We start from the raw sequence: 15,810 nt of genomic DNA on the forward strand, positions 1-15,810 counted from the left end.
GGGAACTTTTTAAAAAGTATTATTCAATTTTTTATTCGGAGCTTCAAACATATTATTACAGTACATAATGAAATGTTACATTTTCTGTTAAAACACACAGTTACTAATACAAGAAGATATGTATTACAAGTGAAGTACTCAACTAAGATATTGTCACTTTTTTCTTATTTTACCAGCTTTTCCCGGGGGGTAAAGATAAAGAGAATACAATTCAATCTGCTTATAACGACGTATCTGAGCTAAACATGAAATATAATTTGGCTGAGTTTTTTTCATTCTACAAATATGTATATAGTATTTTATTAAAAGTAAACAAAGATTGATAATATCAATGTTTGGACTATTACTAAAACGACCAAACAGAAGTACCTCAGTGGCGTTAGTTACGACTGCCACATTTTATATATAGGTCATCTAGGAAGCAATACCAAATAGTTTTAACATACTGACATTCAACACATAAATTCAGCTAATTCAGTTTCAAAGTTTGCATTGCCTCAGTTTACTGTTAGTATAGTATATTCAGTGATTAATTTTAAACTGAAAAGATTGTAATTTTGCAGTCAGTTATTCGATAAGACATTTTATAAACACTTTCCCAATTGATCCTTTTATTTAATTGTTGTTGTGATTTAATTGGTTTTTCGTTTATTTTATCAATGAAAAGCTTGTAAAATGGCTTTGTTACTTTCTCGTGTTTTTTTGAGAAGATTTACATTTGAATTGTGTATTTTATCTAATTTATTAAAACTGTTAAATCTTAGTGTGTGTTTCCATTCATTTGGTATTGCATCCAAAAGTCCATAATACTGTAAATAATTTTATTTACATTCAGTTGATAAAACCTACAAAAATCCTCATAAGCAAAAAAATTATGTTGATTATTTATCAAATCATTAACAAAATAGATGCCTTTTGTACACCAAGAATTGTAAAAAAAAACTTACTTATTATTTACCATACTTTAAAGGTCCACGATTATAGCACATTATTAATATACAGTATATAAAACAAATACATAAACATTAAAGTATTAAAAATAAAAAACAAAAATACCATCCCAGTTATTAATACAGTGACTTTTTGTAAAATGCTTGAGGAAAAACCCACTGCTCAGTCTATTTGACCCACATCAGACCTGTGACGTAGCATCCATCAGATTCAACTCATTCTGTTAGTAGGTCAACATGCCGACAGCAGATAATAATTTTTCGAAAAACATCTGATTCTTAACGGACGCTATTTTGGACATTTTGGTCTTATCACATTTGTACATCTACTCTAATGGTACCTAGATTGGCGAGGAAGTGGTATATAAGCACGTTAACCTAGTTACCTACCTACCTGTGAGAAGCAGGACACAAGTTTAGTCCCGACTTTTCAAAGTGCGATAACAACATTTGACTAATAAAATATGTGTTCAGATCAGAATGCATTTTAAACAACAAGCAGAATAAATACCATTATTTTATCGATTAACATCACATGAAACAGGGGTCTGAATTTATTGTTTTAGACAGATCGGTATGATGTAATGCAGATATGAACACATACAAATAATAATCCAATTTATCTTGCTACCTACACCTACACTACTACAGGTGTTGTTCATTGTTTATTAAGCCTTCAAAGAGGTGCGATTATTTCATAACACTTTCTGTGGTATCCTAATTACTGGGGAACTGCCGTCATTTGTTTAAAAGGTGACCACTGGCAGACAGTAGAGGTATGATCATATGCCGGTGTAGACAGCAGAGGTAAAATCGTGGGCCGATGTAGGCAGAGCTAATTACTACACGAATCATTCTTTTGTTCTTGAATTTGCATCCGAAGTCCAAAATAGAAGGCATCCGGTGCCAACAGAGTGTTTTTCCCCTAATAAATTAACGGTAGCTGAACGGGATTTTAAAACTGTGCCAGTTTACACATAATGCCAGTTTAGATAGATATATATACAGTATTTTTCCTGGTGTGGCTGGTATAGTGCTCTACCGCATGGGGAGCCAGTATAAATATATATACCATTACACCTTTTGTTACTACTTAAAGTTTTACGCTATGAGCGATCATCAGTTACACATTACCTGATGATTGCTCATAGCGTGAAACTTTAATGGATTAAGAAAGCAGAGGTTATTTGTTTACCTCTGCCACAGTCAACTGTAATGTCTGCTGTAGGGGGGGAGACGCCGGTGAAAGGTTGATAGTTGTTGGTGTTGATATAGCTGTTACCGCGGTGCCCTGCTGCTGCTGCTGCAGTTGTAGCTGCTGTTGTGTTGTCTGTGATGTGGTGGTGATGGGAGTTGCGGTGGTGGTTGTGATCTGTGATGTCACCTGTAGCCCCGCCGTCAAGGCTGACGTCACGTTCTGTAATACTGGAATTGCATGCTGTAAAGAGACCAATTTTTTCTTCACACAAGAATATCACACAATTAAAACATTTTATTCTAATGACTTCCCTGAATAAAGGTCTGGTCTATTATAAACTGGTGAGGTGAATAAAGGTCTGGTCTATTATAAACTGGTGAGGTGAATAAAGGTCTGGTCTATTATAAACGGGTGAGGTGAATAAAGCAGACATCGAAATAAGCATAGTGTCTGGAAAATCAGTTCTTCAGATAAAAATGTTGCACCATTAAAAAAAGGTTTGTTTTTTAACATGTACATGATTAACATTGTCAATGTTTGTTTTGATTTATTAATCATCGGCTATTGGATATAAACATTGGGCAATTCTGACCTAGTCTTACACAGGTAAATCCACTATATGTTCCCAAGGGATTTTTTTATATGCACCATCCCACAGAGAGAATAGCAAATCACACTGCCTTTAATATACCAGTTGTGGTGCACTGGCTGGAGCGAGATATAGCCCAATGGGCCCATCAACGGAGATCGATCCTAGACCGACCACGCATCAGGTAAGTGCTTTACCACTGGACTACATCCTGCTCCCAACATTCACAGATGAAACTATCAACCAAATTGCACCGATTTAAGACTGACTGTTTGTGAGAAATGAAGCTTTAATGTGAAAACGTAATGTTGAGCTAAGCATAACAGTTGATACAAGTTGATGCCAACACCATCAGGGCCCCCTTCCACGAAGCGATCTGAGCCCTAAGATTACCGTAGGCACATAGCTACCCTATGCACTTAAGTTGATCTTAGGGCAAAGATCGCTTCGTGGAACGGGGCTCTGAAAAGTAACACTGTAAATCTGGAAATGTTACTGAGCATACAATATTAGTGTGTTTAGTGAAGACATACACAATGTCAGTATTTCATGTCGTTCAATTTAAAGAGACATACAACAGACTGTTCCCCCAGTTTATTGGTGATTTAATAACTTAACACACAATGATTACAAGCTATTGATTAAACTAGGTATAGCAAACAATAACACTCAGCACAATATTGCAATTTTCTTCTCAATTTAAGTTGTCTGTAAGCTGCATCCGATTCTACAACTTGAGTTTAAAGGGAAAGTGAAGTCAAGTATGACTTTTATGTGTTGGAAAGATGCATACCTTGACCTTGACCTTGACTGTATAAAAAATGAAAAACGTGTAATTTTAGAATTAAAAAAAAACATGATTATTTCTGTAATTGGGGGCAGCAATTTTGTTTCTTCTTCATCGCTTATTAACAGAACCAGGGCTCGAACTTAACGGCGGCACCGACAGCAATTGCCGTCATTGAGATATAAATAGCCGTAGGTAGAGAGCATCACCGGTAGCACTTTTGTGCCGTCGGTAAAGCTCCTCAACAATGGCGAAATATATACACCTGGTTTACATTATCTGCCAATATTTAACATTTGTTCATTTAAAAGATGTCTACATATAACAAGATAGCATTTCAGTCAGGTTTATTTGCTGCAAATGTCACTTTTAAAAAAACTGCCATAGCAGGCTCAAAATTGCCATCGGTGGACTATTTCATCCATTGCAATTCTTTTAAAAATTGCCGTGGGAGACAAATTCTTAAGTTCGAGTCCTGCAGAACTAAATGGGGTTATAGTATTTTTTTCTGTGAAAAAAAAAGAAAAAAAAAATGCACACTATTAGGCCTATTGGTATGTTGCAGCAAAAACAACCACCCACCACAACCAAATGATAATTTTCTTTTCTTTGGGACTACGAATTTGGTCAGTTCCTTGAATTTAGATAGGACAGTCTACTTAATCAAACGTTTTACAGAATTATTTAAGTAATAAACTATATCGGTTGATAATGCCCATTTTGTACAGCAATATGGTGACACAGGTTCTGATCCACTACATACATTAAACAAAGACTAATATTAGGACATACCATGACACATCAGATTGGTAACAATTACATCACAATACCCTGTGATGTTAATAATACTGGTATATATATTTTAGGCTAGAGGGTGGCAATTGCCATGTCTGGTTACCTACCAAATATACACCTGCCAATCAGGAATCACAGGTGGAGACAACTAAAAGAATAGACCAATTAACTAAGAAAATACAACTTGTTTTGTAGCCACTTTGACAATGGAGGTTTATTTTGTATTGAAAAATAATATATACTATTTGCTGGCTTACTGGGATGGACATTATTAGAGAACATTGCAATGCATCATCCCGCATGTTTGTTGCTTCAGTCCTAAGACTAATTCCCAACATGATGCGCTAAGTATTACGTAACCGCCGGCTACCCACAGGGCACATTCACTGGTATGGAACAAAATGGCTGCATCCGTTATATATAATAGCCTTCACATTTAATCCATTTATTAATTAAATATACCAATATACTTGTTGATATTAAGCAATAATGTCCATTAACCTTCTGACTATTGCAGACAACATACTGTACACTGTATACAGTGCATTCCCCAATTCATATTTCCCGCCGTTTTGCACACGACACTCATTGAAAATAACAATAGAATAACAGGAAACAGTTTAGTTTACAGTATGGCAGCTTTAGTATTTTGTTTTTCAATGGAAAATACCTGGGAATATTTAGTTCAAAAAGTGGTTTCCGGCAAGTATTTTCACTAGACAACAATGAAGGAACGTCACAGACATTTTGATGAATCGATAGCTGATTGTGACAGCTAATTTGATAATAAATTTGATTGTTTTACCAACAAAAATCACCAAATATTGAGATATCAATTGTAGTTGGGTTTTTTAAAAAAACACTCTGGTCAGAAAACCACAGTTATTGGGAATAATTGACAGCTGGCCACAGAAACACATAAGTAAATGCAACTTTTTTTTTTTTTGCCTAATTTTAATCAACATTGACCGATTTAAAGTTCAGTGGCCATAACTAAGTCAAAAATTAGTAAATCGGTTTTTTGAGATCATTGTTAAAGCAATACATTACCCAGCTCAACAAATGTTTAATCTCAATGTATACCCTGCTTAAAACACTGCAAAATAAAGAATTTGACCTTGAAAATAACCTTAAGGTCACTTCAAGGTCATGAATGGATCAGCAATATAGGACTTCCTATCAAGTGTTCAATACATATAATAATGACATCTAACTTGAATTGGCTGCCATTTTTCAAAATGGCCACCATGGGCTCCACGAGTGGTTGCTGACTTGGATCTATATCCGAATTTTTTCACAGTGGGTCATGGTATATTTGTGTCAAATTTCATACTTCTACTCAAATGTGCAAGATTTTTTGGTTTAGCAGCTGCACTACTAGCTGTGCTGGGTTAATAAAAGACAAGTCATTTCATTGGTTACCTGATTTTGTACCAAGAGCTGTGGTTGGACAGCAGCTAGCTGAGCTGGGTTTACAAAGACAAGTTGTTGACCTAGATTCTGAAGTTGCGAAGGCTGAATCTGTAGTGGTTGTAACTGGAATAGAAAACAAATATATACATATATGGTAGGGAAAAGCCCTTTTTTCACGGTCTGGGACCGATTCTCGATCTCTGAGACCGAAATTATTTTTTTAAAACGTGTGTTTGCCGGTCCCACTTTTGTCATTCTTGTCAATCTTAAGCACCCGTTCATTTCTATTATTGGAACAAATTCCTATCCGTCAAGTGGACCGGCCTGCCCAGACATCAGTATCTCGTGCATGATTTAAAATAATAAATAAATGGTGGTCAATATGGCTTGTGTTTCAGACATCTGTGATTTTAAAGTCTGCCAAAGTATATATGGCCCGCAGGGCTGTACCCTGACCAAAATCCATGGGGGGGGCACTAAATTTTATAAATAATGTTTAACATACTATAAAGATTAAACATTTCTATGCTATTACTGGAGATATATATAAAAAAAAAAAAGGACAAGTTTCTCAGGGGGGGGGGGCAGCTGCCCCCCCCCCCCCCCCCCCCCCCCCCCCCCCCCCCCGAGGGTACGGCCCTTGCCCGTCACTGAAGTCGGACCTACAGTAGTGTCAATCCACTGCCACTAGGCTAGACATTTGTCGAAGTCACTGAGGCGGTCAAGAGATTAAACAGACATAGGCCTAAACAAAAACATCATTCTTGGTGAGATAGCCATCAGGGTATTACACTCCATTAAAACCAAGGACCCAGAGTTTACAACTGGTTACAATCAACACCCGTGTACGGAGCTCTGTTAGGTCGAGTATCCTAGTCCGAAGCAATAGGTTTATGTGCAATACAAACTGCTTGAAATAACAAAATATACTGAAACAATATATAAATGTATTTATTGTTGACTGCTCAATGTTGTGTATCCAATAATTATAAAGGATTTTAAAATTAACAAAAGGTTTCCATTTTTTTTTTTAACAAGTGGGAGTAAGCAGAACAGCTACATGTACTGTTATCTCAAGAGCCAGTAGAGGTCAAATTTCATCCAATCAGTGATGACGTTATTAATCTCTTTGTCTAAACATGTGCTAGCTCAAGCTGTCAAACACTTCAATGGTGCATCTTTTATTAATTTTCAAGACACAGTACTGAATACTCGTACTTTTATACATATATGGGAATTAAAATTCATAACTTTTATCCCGTTTTTATATTATTTATTTCATTATGTAAAATATATACAATTTGGGGGGGGGGGGGGGGGGGGGTGTTTCACTGTGATAAAAAAAGAAAATTCATGTTTATCGTTTCACGTTCATGATTCAAGATAAAACTATACAAACGTCACTTGATTTTGTTAAAAACTATTTGGCAAATTTCATCTTTTAAATGTTCTTCTTCATTCCTTTATTCCTTTCTTTACGCTTCGCACCTCTCTTTCTCCAAGCTGGCCACCCTCCCCCATTTCTGGCCACCCTCCCCCATTTCTGGCCCTACGTGAGACTGCTTGGCCACCCTCCCCCATTTCTGGCCACCCTCCCCCATTTCTGGCCCTACATGAGATTGCTTGGCCACCCTCCCCCATGTCTGGCCCTATGTGAGATTGCTTGGCCACCCTCCCCCATTTCTGGCCCTATGTGAGATTGCTTGGCCACCCTCCCCCATTTCTGGCCCTATGTGAGATTGCCTGGATGAAAAGAAAGCAGAACTTTATAAAACCGATCTGGCTGATACGTAAATAGCAAAGCTAAAGTTTGACATGATTCACGCCTTTGAGAGTAAAACAAACAGTGCTATCAATTATTACAAATGTTCTTTGAAGTTAACCAGACTGTATCTGTAATTATGTATTATGTAGGGAGGTTCTCCATCATGTACCAATACCGATAACCAAACACAGGCTTAGTCAGCGATCCATTATTCTGTAATTGTTACCTTAATCCTCGACAGCCAAGACCACCTGAGACAGGCGTGCTTCGCCTGAATGACACAATTGACAATTTATTTGTCTTGAAAATACTATTGGCAACGACAGTTTGATCAATCCACACACATCGAGTTTTAGAAGTGCATACTCAATTAAATCTTTAAGGCGGGACCAAAGAATTAGGTAAAGAGATCGAATTTATAGAATTTTCGAAGTTTAGAGCTTTACTTTATATATATAATTAGTAATGGCCTTCAAAAACTCAAACATATATATATGAAAGTTCCACGGGAATAACCTAAGATGTCACACTTTTGGTATTTTGATAACTGAATTTTAAACTTTACATATCTGTAGTAATGAAATTGTGAAAATGTATACCCATGCAAGCATGTTTTACCAAAAAGACTTCAATAGCCTATCATAATTATCTAGATTTGTATTCCATTATGTTTGTGCGACTTTGACATACAGGACCGTTATAACATTGACTCTGTTTGTGCGACTTTGACATACAAGACCGTTATAACATTGACTCTGTTTGTGTGACTTTGACATACAGGACCGTTATAACATTGACTCTGTTTGTGCGACTTTGACATACAGGACCTTTATAACATTGACTCTGTTTGTGCGACTTTGACATACAGGACCGTTATAACACTGACTCTGTTTGTGCGACTTTGACATACAGGACCGTTATAACACTGACTCTGTTTGTGCGACTTTGACATACAGGACCGTTATAACATTGACTCTGTTTGTGCGACTTTGACATACAGGACCGTTATAACATTGACTCTGTTTGTGCGACTTTGACATACAGGATCTTTATAATACTGACTCTGTTTGTGCGACTTTGACATACAGGATCTTTATAACACTGACTCTGTTTGTGCGACTTTGACATACAGGACCTTTATAACATTGACTCTGTTTCTGCGACTTTGACATACAGGACCTTTATAACATTGACTCTGTTTCTGCGACTTTGAAATACAGGACCTTTCTAACATTGACTCTGTTTGTGCGACTTTGACATACAGGACCGTTATAACATTGACTCTGTTTCTGCGACTTTGACATACAGGACCTTTATAACATTGACTCTGTTTGTGCGACTTTGACATACAGGACCGTTATAACATTGACTCTGTTTGTGCGACTTTGACATACAGGACCGTTATAACATTGACTCTGTTTCTGCGACTTTGACATACAGGACCTTTATAACATTGACTCTGTTTCTGCGACTTTGACATACAGGACCTTTATAACATTGACTCTGTTTGTGCGACTTTGACATACAGGACCGTTATAACACTGACTCTGTTTGTGCAACTTTGACATACAGGACCGTTATAACATTGACTCTGTTTGTGCAACTTTGACATACAGGACCGTTATAACATTGACTCTGTTTCTGCGACTTTGACATACAGGACCGTTATAACATTGACTCTGTTTCTGCGACTCTGACATACAGGACCTTTATAACACTGACTCTGTTTGTGCGACTTTGACATACAGGACCTTTATAACATTGACTCTGTGCGACTTTGACATACAGGATCTTTATAACACTGACTCTGTTTGTGCGACTTTGACATACAGGACCTTTATAACATTGACTCTGTGCGACTTTGACATACAGGATCTTTATAACACTGACTCTGTTTGTGCGACTTTGACATACAGGACCGTTATAACACTGACTCTGTTTCTGCGACTTTGACATACAGGACCGTTATAACATTGACTCTGTTTCTGCGACTTTGACATACAGGACCTTTATAACATTGACTCTGTTTCTGCGACTTTGACATACAGGACCGTTATAACATTGACTCTGTTTCTGCGACTTTGACATACAGGACCGTTATAACATTGACTCTGTTTCTGCGACTTTGACATACAGGACCTTTATAACATTGACTCTGTTTGTGCGACTTTGACATACAGGACCTTTCTAACATTGACTCTGTTTCTGCGACTTTGACATACAGGACCGTTATAACATTGACTCTGTTTGTGCGACTTTGACATACAGGACCGTTATAACATTGACTCTGTTTCTGCGACTTTGACATACAGGACTGTTATAACATTGACTCTGTTTCTGCGACTTTGACATACAGGACCTTTATAACATTGACTCTGTGCGACTTAGACATACAGGATCTTTATAACACTGACTCTGTTTGTGCGACTTTGACATACAGGACCGTTATAACATTGACTCTGTTTGTGCGACTTTGACATACAGGACCTTTATAACATTGACTCTGTTTGTGCGACTTTGACATACAGGACCTTTATAACATTGACTCTGTTTGTGCGACTTTGACATACAGGACCTTTATAACATTGACTCTGTTTGTGCGACTGTGACATACAGGACCGTTATAACACTGACTCTGTTTGTGCAACTTTGACATACAGGACCGTTGTAATTATGTATTATGTAGGGAGGTTCTCCATCATGTACCAATACCGATAACCAAACACAGGCTTAGTCAGCGATCCATTATTCTGTAATTGTTACCTTAATCCTCGACAGCCAAGACCACCTGAGACAGGCGTGCTTCGCCTGAATGACACAATTGACAATTTATTTGTCTTGAAAATACTATTGGCAACGACAGTTTGATCAATCCACACACATCGAGTTTTAGAAGTGCATACTCAATTAAATCTTTAAGGCGGGACCAAAGAATTAGGTAAAGAGATCGAATTTATAGAATTTTCGAAGTTTAGAGCTTTACTTTATATATATAATTAGTAATGGCCTTCAAAAACTCAAACATATATATATGAAAGTTCCACGGGAATAACCTAAGATGTCACACTTTTGGTATTTTGATAACTGAATTTTAAACTTTACATATCTGTAGTAATGAAATTGTGAAAATGTATACCCATGCAAGCATGTTTTACCAAAAAGACTTCAATAGCCTATCATAATTATCTAGATTTGTATTCCATTATGTTTGTGCGACTTTGACATACAGGACCGTTATAACATTGACTCTGTTTGTGCGACTTTGACATACAAGACCGTTATAACATTGACTCTGTTTGTGTGACTTTGACATACAGGACCGTTATAACATTGACTCTGTTTGTGCGACTTTGACATACAGGACCTTTATAACATTGACTCTGTTTGTGCGACTTTGACATACAGGACCGTTATAACACTGACTCTGTTTGTGCGACTTTGACATACAGGACCGTTATAACACTGACTCTGTTTGTGCGACTTTGACATACAGGACCGTTATAACATTGACTCTGTTTGTGCGACTTTGACATACAGGACCGTTATAACATTGACTCTGTTTGTGCGACTTTGACATACAGGACCGTTATAACATTGACTCTGTTTGTGCGACTTTGACATACAGGACCGTTATAACATTGACTCTGTTTGTGCGACTTTGACATACAGGATCTTTATAATACTGACTCTGTTTGTGCGACTTTGACATACAGGATCTTTATAACACTGACTCTGTTTGTGCGACTTTGACATACAGGACCTTTATAACATTGACTCTGTTTCTGCGACTTTGACATACAGGACCGTTATAACATTGACTCTGTTTCTGCGACTTTGACATACAGGACCGTTATAACATTGACTCTGTTTCTGCGACTTTGACATACAGGACCTTTATAACATTGACTCTGTTTCTGCGACTTTGACATACAGGATCTTTATAACATTGACTCTGTTTGTGCGACTTTGACATACAGGACCGTTATAACACTGACTCTGTTTGTGCAACTTTGACATACAGGACCGTTATAACATTGACTCTGTTTGTGCAACTTTGACATACAGGACCGTTATAACATTGACTCTGTTTCTGCGACTTTGACATACAGGACCGTTATAACATTGACTCTGTTTCTGCGACTTTGACATACAGGACCGTTATAACATTGACTCTGCGACTTTGACATGCTGACTCTGTTTTGCGATGACATACAGGACCTTTATAACATTGACTCTGTTTGTGCGACTTTGACATACAGGACCTTTATAACATTGACTCTGTTTCTGCGACTTTGACATACAGGACCTTTATAACATTGACTCTGTTTGTGCGACTTTGACATACAGGACCGTTATAACACTGACTCTGTTTGTGCAACTTTGACATACAGGACCGTTATAACATTGACTCTGTTTGTGACATACTTTTCTGTTTCTGCGACTTTGACATACAGGACCGTTATAACATTGACTCTGTTTCTGCGACTTTGACATACAGGACCTTTATAACATTGACTCTGTTTCTGCGACTTTCTGACATACAGGACCTTTATAACACTGACTCTGTTTGTGCGACTTTGACATACAGGACCTTTATAACATTGACTCTGTGCGACTTTGACATACAGGACCTTTATAACATTGACTCTTGCGACTTTGACATACAGGACCTTTATAACATTGACTCTGTTTGTGCGACTGACATACAGGACCTTTATAACATTGACTCTGTGCGACTTTGACATAACACTGACTCTGTTTGTGCGACTTTGACATACAGGACCGTTATAACACTGACTCTGTTTCTGCGACTTTGACATACAGGACCGTTATAACATTGACTCTGTTTCTGCGACTTTGACATACAGGACCTTTATAACATTGACTCTGTTTGTGCGACTTTGACATGACATACAGGACCGTTATAACATTGACTCTGTTTCTGCGACTTTGACATACAGGACCGTTATAACATTGACTCTGTTTCTGCGACTTTGACATACAGGACCTTTATAACATTGACTCTGTTTGTGCGACTTTGACATACAGGACCTTTCTAACATTGACTCTGTTTCTGCGACTTTGACATACAGGACCGTTATAACATTGACTCTGTTTGTGCGACTTTGACATACAGGACCGTTATAACATTGACTCTGTTTCTGCGACTTTGACATACAGGACTGTTATAACATTGACTCTGTTTCTGCGACTTTGACATACAGGACCTTTATAACATTGACTCTGTGCGACTTAGACATACAGGATCTTTATAACACTGACTCTGTTTGTGCGACTTTGACATACAGGACCGTTATAACATTGACTCTGTTTGTGCGACTTTGACATACAGGACCTTTATAACATTGACTCTGTTTGTGCGACTTTGACATACAGGACCTTTATAACATTGACTCTGTTTGTGCGACTTTGACATACAGGACCTTTATAACATTGACTCTGTTTGTGCGACTTTGACATACATGACCTTTATAACATTGACTCTGTTTGTGCGACTTTGACATACAGGACCTTTATAACATTGACTCTGTTTGTGCGACTTTGACATACAGGACCTTTATAACATTGACTCTGTTTGTGCGACTTTGACATACAGGACCTTTATAACATTGACTCTGTGCGACTTTGACATACAGGATCTTTATAACACTGACTCTGTTTGTGCGACTTTGACATACAGGACTGTTATAACACTGACTCTGTTTGTGCGACTTTGACATACAGGACCTTTATAACATTGACTCTGTGCGACTTAGACATACAGGATCTTTATAACACTGACTCTGTTTGTGCGACTTTGACATACAGGACTGTTATAACATTGACTCTGTGCGACTTTGATATACAGGACCTTTCTAACATTGACTCTGTTTCTGCGACTTTGACATACAGGACCGTTATAACATTGACTCTGTTTCTGCGACTTTGACATACAGGACCGTTATAACATTGACTCTGTTTCTGCGACTTTGACATACAGGACCTTTATAACATTGACTCTGTGCGACTTTGACATACAGGATCTTTATAACACTGACTCTGTTTGTGCGACTTTGACATACAGGACTGTTATAACACTGACTCTGTTTGTGCGACTTTGACATACAGGACCTTTATAACATTGACTCTGTTTGTGCGACTTTGACATACAGGACCTTTATAACATTGACTCTGTGCGACTTTGACATACAGAATCTTTATAACACTGACTCTGTTTGTGCGACTTTGACATACAGGACCGTTATAACATTGACTCTGTGCGACTTTGACATACAGGATCTTTATAACACTGACTCTGTTTGTGCGACTTTGACATACAGGATCTTTATAACACTGACTCTGTTTGTGCGACTTTGACATATAGGACCGTTATAACATTGACTCTGTTTCTGCGACTTTGACATACAGGACCTTTATAACATTGACTCTGTGCGACTTTGACATACAGGATCTTTATAACACTGACTCTGTTTCTGCGACTTTGACATACAGAACCTTTATAACATTGACTCTGTGCGACTTTGACATACAGGATCTTTATAACACTGACTCTGTTTGTGCGACTTTGACATACAGGACCGTTATAACATTGACTCTGTTTGTGCGACTTTGACATCAGGACCTTTATAACACTGACTCTGTTTGTGCGACTTTGACATACAGGACCGTTATAACATTGACTCTGTTTGTGCGACTTTGACATACAGGACCTTTATAACATTGACTCTGCGCGACTTTGACATACAGGATCTTTATAACACTGACTCTGTTTGTGCGACTTTGACATACAGGACCGTTATAACATTGACTCTGTTTGTGCGACTTTGACATACAGGACCTTTATAACATTGACTCTGTGTCTGCAACTTTGACATACAGGACTGTTATAACACTGACTCTGTTTGTGCGACTTTGACATACAGGACTGTTATAACATTGACTCTGTTTGTGCGACTTTGACATACAGGACTGTTATAACATTGACTCTGTTTGTGCGACTTTGACATACAGGACCGTTATAACACTGAATCTGTGCGACTTTGACATACAGGACCGTTATAACATTGACTCTGTGTCTGCGACTTTGACATAAAGGACTGTTATAACATTGACTCTGTGTCTGCGACTTTGACATAAAGGACTGTTATAACATTGACTCTGTGTCTGCGACTTTGACATACAGGATCTTTATAACACTGACTCTGTTTTTGGACATCACACGTTATTCCATTGTATTTCATGTGTTTGATAATATGACATGTGGGTCACGATGACTCCACTTGTATTTCATGTGTTTGATAATATGACATCTGGGTCACGATCACTCCACTTGTATTTCATGTGTTTGATAATATGACATCTGGGTCACGATCACTCCACTTGTATTTCATGTGTTTGATAATATGACATCTGGATCACGAACACTCCACTTGTATTTCATGTGTTTGATAATATGACATCTGGATCACGAACACTCCACTTGTATTTCATGTGTTTGATAATATGACATCTGGATCACGAACACTCCACTTGTATTTCATGTGTTTGATAATATGACATCTGGGTCACGATCACTCCACTTGCCACAATATAGTGGTACAATAATTAACTCGAAACAAAGTGAGATGTATAACTATTACATGTTGAAAGTTTGTCCGTGTGACCTATTTTAACGTAATGTTACTGAAATATACATAGCCAGCGTGGTTTTTAAATATGCTTATGCTATGTGAATGAGCAAATTATATTATTAGAGTAGTTTGCAGTTAAAACGTACATACACTAAATATGTGTTAGAGCAGATAATCGAGAAATATGTCAAATGTGGACACTGTAGGTGTTCCTGTGTTTCCAATAGATATGTGGCAAGGCATGGTAGACAAAACACTTTGGAGGCATTTTCACCATTTTTAGGGCACTTTTTCCCCCCCTTAAAGACAAAATATTAACAGAAATGAAAATAAATGTAATTAATGTGTTTGCTTTAATAAATGAATGACAAAATATACAACAGGAATATCTAATTAATTAATAATACATTTTCCGAGTGTTTTATGAAGGCAATTTTAGAATTAATTGTTGAAAAGGCTTCTTTAATCTCAGGGCAGCACGACACTGAATACAGCAAGATGACGGTGCCAGACTATTGAGACATGGTTAGAGAACATTTAGTTTTCAACATTTTTATTAGCCACATTTCCACTTAATTGAAAATTGATTGGCAAAGTACTGTTTAATTTTTTTAAATTGAGATCTCTGAAATTTGTGTAATGAATCACGACACGATACTGA

At 37.5% G+C, this 15,810-nt stretch overlaps 1 protein-coding gene across 3 annotated transcripts in view; it reads right to left on the minus strand.

Moving 5' to 3' along the window:
- LOC121386779 (POU domain, class 2, transcription factor 1-like) overlaps window positions 1–15,810 on the minus strand; it is a 69,231-nt gene that overhangs the window by 4,343 nt on the left and 49,078 nt on the right. For all 3 annotated transcript variants that reach the window (XM_041517793.1, XM_041517792.1, XM_041517794.1), the window contains 2 exons: window positions 5,742–5,855; window positions 2,146–2,388 (listed from right to left, as the gene is read on the minus strand). In XM_041517793.1, coding sequence (XP_041373727.1) covers window positions 2,146–2,388; window positions 5,742–5,855 — 357 coding nt within the window. The remainder of the gene's footprint in view (window positions 1–2,145; window positions 2,389–5,741; window positions 5,856–15,810) is intronic.

The sequence above is a fragment of the Gigantopelta aegis genome, chromosome 12 (genome assembly GCF_016097555.1).
Source record: "Gigantopelta aegis isolate Gae_Host chromosome 12, Gae_host_genome, whole genome shotgun sequence".
Lineage (NCBI taxonomy): Eukaryota > Metazoa > Mollusca > Gastropoda > Neomphalida > Peltospiridae > Gigantopelta > Gigantopelta aegis.